Source organism: Alternaria infectoria, assembly GCF_024043175.1.
Source record: "Alternaria infectoria strain BMP 0036 chromosome Unknown scaffold_21, whole genome shotgun sequence".
NCBI classification, from domain to species: Eukaryota; Fungi; Ascomycota; class Dothideomycetes; order Pleosporales; family Pleosporaceae; genus Alternaria; species Alternaria infectoria.
Window position 1 is genome coordinate 365,875 of NW_026250710.1, and position 11,972 is coordinate 377,846.

Below are 11,972 nucleotides of genomic sequence, written 5' to 3' on the forward strand. Positions count from 1 at the left end.
GCGTAGGCTCCAGAGTGTTCAGTCTTTTCCTTGTATGAGGAGACATTATACATCAACTCCTTAAAGACGTCTCATGAAGCAAACACATGTCATTCATCTACATAGTGATGTCCAACCCGTATCTGTATTGCAAAGACAAGAGTCTCAGTCTAGGCGACTTTTTCAGATTGGCCGTCCAGCTACCCATCGCTGCCCGAGAGCAGGAGGGTAACATGGACTAGTTGATCTTCGACATTCGTGTAATAACTCACCCCTTCTCATACCACTGAACCGGCTTTGAGAAGGTGGCTTTATATCGGTATAGCGTATCATCGCGTGATATGGCTGGCAGGGTCTGGGTACACCATGTCCTCGGGGACAAGGAACATTCGCGTAGCTATCCGAGTATATCATTGTTGTGTCAGCGTCGACTCGAAGCCCATTGTAGCCTCCGCGGAGGTCTGTAAGATCGAAGGTGTCTGCGCATATTTGTATGCCTGAAGGACAGCGTTGCGTTGCGGGGGCGGCGGAACAGATGAAGACCTCAAGAAGACTCGGAGCACCCGGGAAAGCGGGAGGATAACAGCTCAAGTACTGCTGCAGGAGAAGAAGTGGCTCCGCAGCTTGGCGGGGCGGCGGTGGTGATGGTGTAGGAGGCACGGAGGAGCTTGGAGCTGAAATTTTCAGCCAAAAGACGGTTTGTGGGGGGCCAAAGGGTTCAAAGCGGAGGCAGGAGGCCGGGGAAAGCGGAGCAGGCAGACCAGGAGCTCGCGAAGAGAATCCACAGGGAAGTCGGCAGTTTGGGAGGACATCTAGAAGACATTGACCTTCTTCTACACCTTCACAGTAGCCTGTTTGCGGCCGTGAAGGTCAGTGCTGGTTGCTGCACCCTTTTGGTGACCTCGATGTTGTCCAGCTTTACCTTCCTGGCTGCCCAAGGTCTGGCCTCATCCCACGGACAGAGTCCTAGCACCACCCTCCTTCCCCTGCACGAAAGGTAAAGGCGGAGGTCATGTAGAAGCTCTTGATCCTAAGATGCCTTCCCTTATACCCCTTGTCATAGTGTTGTGATGCTGTTATGATGTTGTGATGTTGGCCTTGGTCCTTCCTTGGGCAAGCGCTGGTGTTGTCCGTGATGTTGCTCGAGCCTCGACCAAAACCTCTCAAATCACCCCACCCCCTTGAGCCCACCAACCCCCGATGCACCCTCTGTGAAGCCATCAGGAGGTTGTGGTCCTGCTCTTTGAATGTGGGCTGCCTCGACACCCTGCGCCTCCGCCTCGGGGGTCCGGCGATGTCTTTTCGACTTCGGCAAATCGCTCCCTCAACTTGCAACCACAGGACTCTTGCCGCCCAGGCGGCGCATATTCAACTCTTTGATAGATTCCCATACCACAGAAAGCTCTACCAAAACTGTAGGGACGGCAACATGCGCAACGAGACCGCCGCGCAGCCTCCCCGCCACACGTACCAGACGGCAAGCCGAAGGAATCACGCCCTCCCATTCGCCTCTGCGCGGAGAAAACTTCAGCGGATGCGAACGACACCCTCATGCTCCACATCGTCGACCGACTCGCACTACGACAGCCTGTCAAGTTGATGACATCGTGGTGTCTGATCGGAGACCATCCTACTCATGTCCGCGGCCAAGGCAACAAGAAGTCTTCTCGAAGACGGCAGCAGACCACTCCAAGGCGCGCAACACCCCGGAAATGCTACTCTCGAATACAAAGGGCTGGTCAGACAACAAAGAAGCTGAGCGGAAGCCCCTCTATACTCCGCAACTATGATTGCAACACATCCTGCACACGACGGCGAGGCATCATGTCAGCGCAGTCACTACCTTCGGAATACTGCTCTTGGATACGAAAGGCTAACCAGGCAACACAGAAGTAGGTTGGCGACCATTGGACTCAACACGAACAGAGTTCATCCCTTGAAACCGAAGCGGCTCTCGGAAGCGGACACCATAGTCGAACAGACACGATGACCAACCCCGCGGGAGTCCGCCCAACACCAGGACGAGGATTCGTTGGCGGCTTCTGGGCCGTACCCCGCGCGACTGCGAACGATACCCCTGCGAGATTCGAGTCGGCACAATACAAACGCCACTCTCGAGGTCGGTGTGGCTTCCTGTGGTAGGCTGGGACATCAACAACGCGGAGAATGGTCCATGTGTACGCACTTTGCAAATACCATCAGGGAGGTCCAATACGAGCATGCACCAGGCATCTCTACAACCATGCGGGACATTGGAAGCCGAGGGGCATGCTGCTTGGACCGGGACGTGAATCAGAACATCCGGGCAAGGTACTTGCGATGCCGTTTGGTGACAGCCGGATGGCCTCCACATCGGACCGAGCACTTGATCGGTATCCCAAAAGAGGTTCACAAACATCGGTCGTGACAGGGTTCCTTCGAGTCGGGCAGCCCGATCTGTGGCAATACCATACGTACCTTAGAGCAGCATACAATGCTGGCAAACATCCTGTAACGACAAACAGAATTCCAAAAGCCCACGGCCGAAGAACGAGCGACCGTTTGAACAAGGCCTCAGGCGGCGAACAGACGTGCGGGCGCATCGTTGACTGGAGGTACCGCGGGGCTTGGTTGTCCTCAATAACGCCAATGCTGTGCGCAAAATGCGGGGTTGTCAGGATGCCGCGCAGCCAATATGCAGAGCCGAAAGAGGAGACTGTCCAACAGCATGCCGTGCCTCGTGTGCTCGACACCAGCCAAAGACACACTGTAATACCCTGTCGGCTGCAGATGGCGAACATGTCGCGAACCACTCAGGAGTCTTCGCGGGATATGTTGGTCGTTAGCTCCAGGAACGCTCGTTGTGTAGCCATCGGTTGCGATACGTATATCAAGGGCGGCGTCGAATAGGAGAGGCCCAGACGTGTCCACAGAGATCAACGCGCTGAGCGGGGCATGCCGCGGGTGCGTCAAGCAGCTAAAGAGCTTAGTATTGAGGCCATGGTTGTCGTCGAGACCGCGTGACCTGTTACACTCTAGGGCTGAAAGTGTCCGCAGTGCTGCTTAAGGCTGTTCCGGGGTGCGATAGCCTGACGGGGATGCAGCGTGACTGATGGCGCTTGAAGCGAAACAGAATGGCGTGCAGCAAGCATGAAGCCCTAGAAGAGAAGGGATGGATGTCTTCCGACGGGCCCAACCGAGTCCAGACAGAAGAAATGAGGGGTTCGTTGACGAAACCCCAGCCATGCAGCCCAACGCATCGTCGATCAGGAATTGGGCTAAAGAAGAAGGATGAATCCTGATGAAAGTCGATGAAGCTGTGTTGTCGAGAGGTGGTTACAAGAGGTTTGACGAAGACCGACGGTTGGATGAACCGGGCCCTGTCCGGCGAGCTTCGCTACCCCCCAACAGCGCAGCAATTTGCAGGAGTTCGCCTGAAGCATACACGGCTAGCCAAAGTTGGGATGGCCGTCTCCGCATTTCCTGCGCAACGACCCTTCACAAGCCCCTGACCCTTGGCCAGCCCGGTGAGCTGCAGAAGCCTCAAAGGCGTTGCATGTCTGCTTGTCTCAGAGACTTACGTCTCGTCTCCTGTAATGAGCATCCTGCCTCGCCTTCCTCCTCTTGCCTCCCTGTCAGCCACATTTCGAAGTCTTTAAGATCGCCGTAAGCTCGCCGCGCTTGGGCTGGTGGAGTCGTCTCCTGATCTGACAAGGCGCGCGGAACGCAGGGTGTCTGCCGCGTCTGCTTCCCAACGTTTCGAACGATCGCCAAGGCGAAACTCTGCTGCTGTCAGTCTGGCCTCTGCGGACGGTGCCCTCCCTATTATATTCATCTGTTCTGCCGTCCATGTCAGAGGGCGACATGTGCTTGCTCTAGTAGTCGCACGTCCATCCTCCGAACATTTGTCCTTGATCTGCGGGACAGCCTTGGGTTTAGCAGCGTGGCGCTTCCCCACACTCCAAGGACCCGGTGCCTTCTTGCCGATCCTAGGCTTGTGTGATTCCATGCGACGACTGATGCCATAGCGGATCGTGTTCGTGTTCGATATCTTCGAGAAGAAAGACTAGGGATAGACTGGTTCAAGAGTTTGGCGCTTGGTTTGCGACGTTTTGAGGTATGTCTTCGCCGATCTGCGACGGTTGTGCCCGCGCAGCTTCGTGTCGCAGAGCTTGGGGCTCTCGTCCAGTGCTAATCGGCTTCCAAATCAGTTTGTTTGAATAGAGTCATTGTGGGATAGAATATACCAGGTATGTATCCCTTCCTTTGGCATTCCGCGTCGTGCGCACATCGTCGTCGCGCCCGTCTGCTGCGGCGGCGGGTCTGCGGCGTATCCAGGCTCTGCGATGTCGTGCATGTGTATGCAATTACCATGAGGCTGACGATGTTGGATAGGATATACCGCCCTTCTCCCGATAGATCTGCTTTGGGCATCGAGCTCCGCGTCGCGTAATTCTCTAGACAAAGTTCTGTTAACTAGGTAAGCAGAGTCAGCCTTTCTTTCTTTCTTTTCCTTACTGCAGCTGCTCTCTTCGGTGTGAGCGTCCCTGCGTATGGTCCTCAGGCGCGCGCTTCGGGGGCGAGTGGTGTTGTGGAAGATGTTGGGGTATGTACCGGCGTTGGCGGAGTTGAGGTTGTGCGGGAGCAGGTCAGCGCCGTCAACACCACGCACTGCATCACGACTCTGGACATGCAGAAGCACCCTATTCGCCTCGGAAGAGTCTCTGTAGGATGTTCTGACGGGTAGAGCTGCTTGCATCAAGTTCTCGGGGGTGTCCAGATGGTGTGTGTGGGCGGGGCGACAGCAAGCCAACCCTCCTGAGCATTGTCACTCGAACAGCAGCATCATCTCATTCTACGTTCCTACGAGGAGGATCATTGGGAGCAATTCAAGCTTTCTGCTGTCTTCATCCTGTTATTCTTCAGCGTGGCCTCTTCCTGGCCCCTATGTTCATTGCTAAGACGACTGGCCGACAGTAATCTCTAAAGCCATCCGTGCACGGCGTTCCTGCCTCGAGCATCGCCAACGGTCTTTCCTCCAGCGCTTCAAGGCGGTAATCAAGCCAGCTGACTGTCGCATTTCGGTGCTGGCTCGTAAAACCCCGCTGCTGGCGTCGTTTCTGCTTCCTTCTTCCTCCACCACCATCTTTCCCATCATCTCACTCCCACAACCCTCACCACGCCCTGCATCCGATTCTGCTTGCAGGAGCGGTTGCTTCACGGCTTTCTAAAACCCCTAAACGTCCTGAAGTGCCGCATCAGCACCATACACGCTGTCTTCAGGTCGTCAAGTACGCATCTAGCGATAGACACATCTGCTTCCGAAATCTACAGTCCAGGTATGTATTCTCATCTCATCTCAGCACCTTCCGCTTCTCGGGCACGTCCGGCGCTCCCATTGTTTGCATCGCGGTCTGGCCGCATGCCATCAGAGTGCCCCGCCCTTCACCTACGCTGGCTGGCCACCTTCACCGTTTGCCCCCACGTATGCCCTCACGTCTACCTTCACCGCTGCCTTTACCTGTCTCACCCTTAATACCCCGCTCCTTATCGCCCCTTCTAATGACGTCGGCGCTAACATATTGCGCGTTTGCGATTAGAGGTGAAGGAGACATAAAGACACACTACCTGCCTAGACATTACATCTTCCTACACCCTCGACCACGCAACATAGCATCTACCCTGTGCATCACAGACATCTTCCGTGTGCAGATAGTGTGCATCAAGACACCCCCCTATTCATCCCCATTCCAGCAACTCTTCAAGGTACGTCCAGCCACTGTCTTGTCATCCATGACAAGGAGATCACTGACGTCTTCAAGGTAGACCATCCATGATGAGTAATAACCCTTACAACCGCGGCTTGACCGTCGGTGGTTCAGCGCTCGAGAAGTCGAAGTTGCAACTCCGACGTCCCACCCCTGACAGCGATGTCTTGGCGTCCAGCGACGACGACCGCGAGCATGTGCCAGTCGTTACTCGCCCTGCGCAAGGCTCCTACCCCCTCGGTGTTCGACGTCCCTCTTCTGGTTGGCTCCAAGATATCCAGCCCAACCGGAAGTTCTCGCTGCCCTCGGTGTCGTTTGCCGGCTCGCAGCCCACAACACCGTCACTCGAGTTGCCCCAGCAGTCCCGTCCGTCCACGTCGTCGTTCCCCTGGAACACGCCTAGCTTCAACGGTTTGAATCGACCCAACAAAGAGATCGCTCCGTCCCCTACTTCTGCTTTTGCACCCACCGACAAGCCCATTCCCTCTCCCACCACAGTTGAAGGCGACGACGGTAACGGTATTGGCTTTTTGCTCAACCAACAAGCTCCCAATCCCTTCCGCAAGGCTGTCCGTTCCCAGTCCTATAGCATAGGTCAAGGCGACATCGAGCACAGTCCTGTCAGCCGCTTCTCGCGTCAGCCAAACACCAGCGCCAACCTCCGCCACCGTCCATCCAAGCCCAGCCTTCTTGGTGAGTCCGCTGTCGGCCTTTCGCAGCTGCGTGAAGACGACGCCGACGAGATCGAGTCCTCCAACGGCTCAGAGCACGGAGTCCGCCTGCCCGCCGGTTACTGGGAGCGTGAGCAGAAGCAAGCCTTGCTCAAACAAGCCGCCATGGAGAACGCTCGCGCCCGCAGCAGGGCTACCTCCACTGGCTCCCCTGTCTCCCAGCTTCAGCAGCAGCGCCGCAAGACGACTGCCGGTCTGCGCAACACCTCGTACAACGCCGCCGGTGAGTATGCCATCGAAGAGCTCGACGACACTGAGCCTGCGGTCAACCGTCCTGCCCCAGGCCTTACCCGTCGCTTCAGCGAGCACGTCGGTGTCCTCAACCGTGATCACGAAGTCGAGATCGTGGACAGCCCTCAGAAGCCCCAGTGGACCACAGGCAACATCTCACCTGCTGAGATGGACCCCCTCGGCCGCCGTCATTCGTTCGCCCACTACGGTAGCTACAACTCAGCCATGCCGCTCTCAACCTTGAGCAACACTCAGGAGGAAGAGGAGGAGTACGTCTCACCCCGCCAGAGCCCACGTGGCAACAAGGACGACGAGCCCTTCGATGCCTCTGCCTACTTCACTGGCTACGGCCCGGCCTCGCGCGCTATCAACTCCTCCGCCATCTCGGCAGCTCACCCCGATCCTGTCGTGCCCAACATGGCCATGTCTGCTGGCAACCCCTACGCGGTCCCTCCTAGAATCGGAAACCCCACTCGCCGCTTGTACATTGTCACCTTCAAGTGCTCTCGTGCCGACATCTACTACCTTTACGACAACACCGGCCTCGAGATCCGTCGTGGCGACCTTGTCATCACCGAAGGCGACCGTGGATGCGACCTGGGCCAGATCACACATGCCGACTTGACCATGGAGGAGGCTAAGAAGCTCAAGGTTGATGCGAACGAGGAGCACTTCCGCTGGCTCGTCATGTTCTCTCAGTACTCCCTGGCCGGCACCCAGAACGACTCCGGCATGCTCGGCGCCCTCGCCCGTGCTAACGGATTCCCGAACCCCATGAGCCGTACCCCAGTGACTGCTTCGGGTGAGCCTGAACCGTTCAAGCCGAAGATGATCAAGCGTCTCGCTCAGGCCCATGAGATCTCTGCGCTGCGTGAGAAGGAGGGTGGAGAGGCCAAGGCCAAGCGTCTCGGAGCTCAGAAGGCCGCTGACCACAAGCTGCCTATGGAGATCCTCGATGCTGAGTACCAAGCGTAAGTCAAACAAGTTCATGTTGCTCTCATCATACTAACATCTTCAGTGATTACCACAAGCTGACCTACTTCTACTACGCCGAGTCGTATGTCAACTTCAACGAGCTTGTCACCGACCTGTTCAAGCAGTACAAGGTGCGCATCTGGATGTCGGCTGTCAACCCTGCCTCCGTCGTCAACCCTGCCGGCATGTCTCAGATCCCGCCGCCTTCTGCCATCGGTCCTGGTGCCATCATCACATCCAACAGCGGCAATGCTTCTTCCTCGGTCGGCCCCGGTTTCGGCTCCAACACCCACCGTCCGGCCCAGCAGTACGGTAAGTCCATCGTCGTTCCCTTGCTACGTGTGTATGATTGCTAATTATCGCTCAGGTCAAGCTCGCACCCAGGCCAACTACGGTAACTACGACGACGGCTTCCACGCGTTCTCCCACCAGATCCCGGCCTACCCTACCCAGCCCTCATACAACATGCAGCCTTGGTCCCACGGTCAGCAGATGCAGCAGCAGATGTACCGTAACTACTACCCCAACGTCACTGCGAGCGGCAGCCCGATGAACTATGGAGCTGGAGCCTACTATCCACCTTCGACTTACACTTCGTCATACGGTGGAGGGTATGGGCCTGCTACAACTACTGCTGGATACGCTGCCTCGCGCAACTACACCTCCAGTACCGGCCACGCCTTCGGTCATCAGCATCACAACGCGTACAACGGTGGCGCTTCGTACTCTGCTGGCGGTGGCTACACCAACGCCTACGCCAATGCCCAGTACACCTCAGCTGCTCCTGGAGGATACTATGGCGCCTCAGGAGGACGTGGTCGCCCCAACACTGGCGCTGACAGCACCTTGAATGGTGCCATGCACAACTTGTCTTTCGGTAACTGAAGACAGAATTGACTGTCAAGTCAAGTTCTCTTCAAGGTTTCTTTTCGGTTTTTGGTCATTATATGGTATTTCCTTTTCATTTCCTTTTCACCTATGAGTTCAAGGTTTATGTAGACTGCCCGGTGAGGTAAGTCATTTTTCCTTCATGATTTTTCTTGATTTTTCTTGCTTTCACCACCAAAAATTCCCCATGAATGCGTGTATTTTAGCTATATATTATGCCTATATGGCGAAATGAGAATGCTTCTGGCACCAAAAAACTGTCTTTTGTGAATGTTGTGGTATCTGCCAGGCCTATATATCAGGTTTGAGATGACCCTGCCAAAATCACTGAATACCTCCTGGCCTAATTTTCGTGAAGTGTTTCAACACCACGACTACCTCCCGGCACCCCAGAGATAAAATCCCTGAAGCCCGTGGGCTGATTGAGTACCTCCCGGCCTATATTTCAGGATTTTTCTGTAAACTAAAAATGTGATGTCGCCTTCAAGCCTACCTCAAATATTGACACCGGGTGGCACCTTCCTCACCAATCTGCCATATCATCTCACCTTTTCACATACCAACCCTACCATCTCAACCATGGCGCGCCGACATGCCTCACCCGCGCCTGAGAGCCAGCAAATGCTTTCACTCAGTCGTCTTCTCGAGAAGCCAAAGAAAGATGACACACAGATGCAGGAATTCCGCGCCACGATAAATGCCGATCAGAAGAAGTACAACGCACTACTAGCACAGCGAAAGCTCCAAGCGTGAGTCAATCCCTCATCATCTGCAAAGCTACTCTAACAGCTACTGTAGTGAGAAGGAAGAAGAGCGCCGTCGCGAAGAACTCACCTCCACCCTCTCCGAAGCCCTGCAAACCCCCAACCGACCAGCAAAGGGCAAACCCGAAACCTTTGCAGGCACACAAATCGCAGGCAACGCAGTCTACACCTCCGTCACCAGCGTCCTACGCGCATCCGAGGCCCTCGTCAACGAATACCAGAGACTAGACGGCATGATTGCGAAACTACGAGAAGAGCAGCCCGGCACTATTGCAGACACATGGAAGCAGGACATCGAGGACACGGATAAGCAGCTCAAGAAGGGCGCGAGAGTTGCGCTGAGGAATGTCAAGAAAGTGCTGGGAGCGGATGTGGAGGACTCTGTGATGACAGACGAAGATGGCGATGTGGATATGGAGGGAGGCGAGAAGGTTGAGCTGAACTATGAGCTGCAGAAGAGTTTGAGGTATGCGGAGAGGGGTGTTAAGAGGATGGTCAAGGGATTGCCGGTGGGTGATGGCTGCTAGGTATGAGCGGTATTGTGTTGTTCAAGGCGTGTGGGTGGACATGAGGAACGAAGCCTCAAATGGCGATGGTTCGGACAACCCGTGGTAACAATGCAGACACCAACAATCGACGGATTTTGCAGAACTTCCTGATTCGGAGTATACATCGAACAGCCCTGAGAGCAGAACACCAGCGTCCGACCCGCGCAAGAGCGACCTTAGAGCATTGCTCATGGGAAGACACCAAATATGAAATCTTCATCACTCTACTCTTGTCACATACAGCCACACGAGAAAACCGCCTTCGCACTTGTCTCGAAATTTGATGTTCACATCTCCTCCGTCAGGCCCGGCGGGGCCATGTTCTTCTGACCGACTCGTGTCAGGCTGCGCGTTGCCTCGTCAAGCTAGCGCCTCGCACGGCCCCGCCCACACAGTGCGAAATACCTGTCGTATCATCTTTTCGCAACCTCCAGCACGACAGCGTCGACAATCTACTAACCAACAGTCAAGGTACGTCCCTCCAATATTGCTGAACCTCGTCGACTCTATACTAACAATACCGCAGATGGGTGCCCTCAAGTGTAAGCGCACACCGAACACCGCAATTGCCCGCTCGTAGCTGATCCGCCGTAGATGTCGAAGAACTTCAGAAGAAGAAGCAGTCGGACATGATGCGCTTCTTGATGCGCGTTCGCGTACGTACACACGATTGAGCTAGACAAAGGACTCTGCTAACGTTGCGACAGTGCTGGGAGGTATGATTATCCCGAGACCCATGTCTCAATTGGTGTACTCGTTGAACTTTGCTGAGAGTGCATCGATAGCTTCGCCAACTTAAGGTCATCCACCGCGCAAGCCGCCCCTCGCGCCCCGACAAGGCCCGCCGTCTCGGATACAAGGCCAAGCAGGGTTACGTTATCTACCGCATCCGCGTCCGCCGTGGAGGTCGCAAGAGGCAGGCTCCCAAGTGAGTGCAATCGACATCTTAAACAAGAGGACTATGCTAACATCATGTTCCAGGGGCGCCACCTACGGTACGCAACACGCAATCGAATTGCTATGGAACGAAAAACTGACAACCGAACAGGAAAGCCTACCAACCAGGGTATCAACCAGCTCAAGTACCAGCGCTCTCTCAAGTCCACCGCTGAGGAGCGTATCGGCCGCCGCTGCGCCAACTTGCGCGTGCTCAACTCCTACTGGATCAACCAGGACTCGACCTACAAGTACTACGAGGTCATCTGCGTCGACCCCCAGCACAAGGCCATCCGCCGCGATCCTCGCATCAACTGGATCACAAAGGCAGTCCACAAGCACCGCGAGGCTCGTGGTCTCACCGCCACCGGCAAGAAGAGCCGTGGTCTCGGCCGTGGACACAAGTTCAACAACACCACTGCTGGAAGGAGGAAGACCTGGAAGAGGCACAACACCCTCTCCCTCTGGCGCTACCGTTAAATGCATTGAGCATATGGTGTGCTTGGTGCAACGTCTGGTCGATTGTTTTCAGCGTATGGGCTGGCGTGAATGGCATAGGGTGTCCTGGGCTACGTAGCTTCCTAGCAGCAAAAAAGCTGTCAGGACTTTCAAAATCATACAGGATTCATGATCTTTACGAAGACAACACTTCAGTTTTTATCTGTTGCAATGTGAAATGTCGGGGATCAAATGTGAAGACGCTGCTGCGGTTGAGGAGGGCGTCGTATGGACCATGTTCGGAGAAGCGAGTATGCCTTGCTATAGCCAAGAACGAATACAGGACTTTCACATGGGTGGCTGACCGGTACCGGTATTGGTAAGACAGCTGCACCATCGACGTCAGACGTACGGCAAAACCCAGATTAATGCGCTGTACTTGCTGTGAACGTTTCCGTGCATGCTTGGACGATTGCGACATAGATGATATTCGAGAGCCCAGAAGGAATTAATACAGGGTTCTTCTCGTGGCCAGGTCGGGCGTTGCTAAGCGTTGCCGTAGGCCCCTCTCAGCCAAAACATCAGCCCAAAACACATGCAGAGCACCTCGCCAGCGCAACAAGCGACCGCAGCTCCAATAGACGCAAAGGGTAACCACACTCTCTGCAACACTGACGACATGCGGCTGACAGAGTGATCAACCCAGACTTTTGCAGTTTCCGTGGTTCAGCTTCC

General features: G+C 55.3%; 2 protein-coding genes across 2 annotated transcripts; both read left to right on the top strand.

The window, feature by feature from the left end:
• Positions 1 to 5,791: 5,791 nt before the first annotated feature.
• Positions 5,792 to 8,548, top strand: J4E92_009178 (uncharacterized protein; the record flags this gene model as incomplete). The annotated part of the gene is made up of 3 exons (XM_051500527.1): positions 5,792 to 7,659; positions 7,707 to 7,975; positions 8,031 to 8,548. 3 exons carry the CDS (start codon positions 5,792 to 5,794, stop codon positions 8,546 to 8,548), a joined length of 2,655 nt encoding a protein of 884 aa, XP_051349353.1.
• Positions 8,549 to 9,130: 582 nt separating this feature from the next.
• On the top strand, positions 9,131 to 11,279 carry J4E92_009179 (uncharacterized protein; the record flags this gene model as incomplete). Its single annotated transcript, XM_051500528.1, has 7 exons — positions 9,131 to 9,300; positions 9,350 to 9,824; positions 10,390 to 10,405; positions 10,458 to 10,519; positions 10,649 to 10,791; positions 10,845 to 10,858; positions 10,912 to 11,279. The coding sequence occupies 7 exons, from the start codon at positions 9,131 to 9,133 to the stop codon at positions 11,277 to 11,279; spliced, it is 1,248 nt and encodes a 415-aa protein (XP_051349354.1).
• Between the last annotated feature and the right edge of the window lie 693 nt (positions 11,280 to 11,972).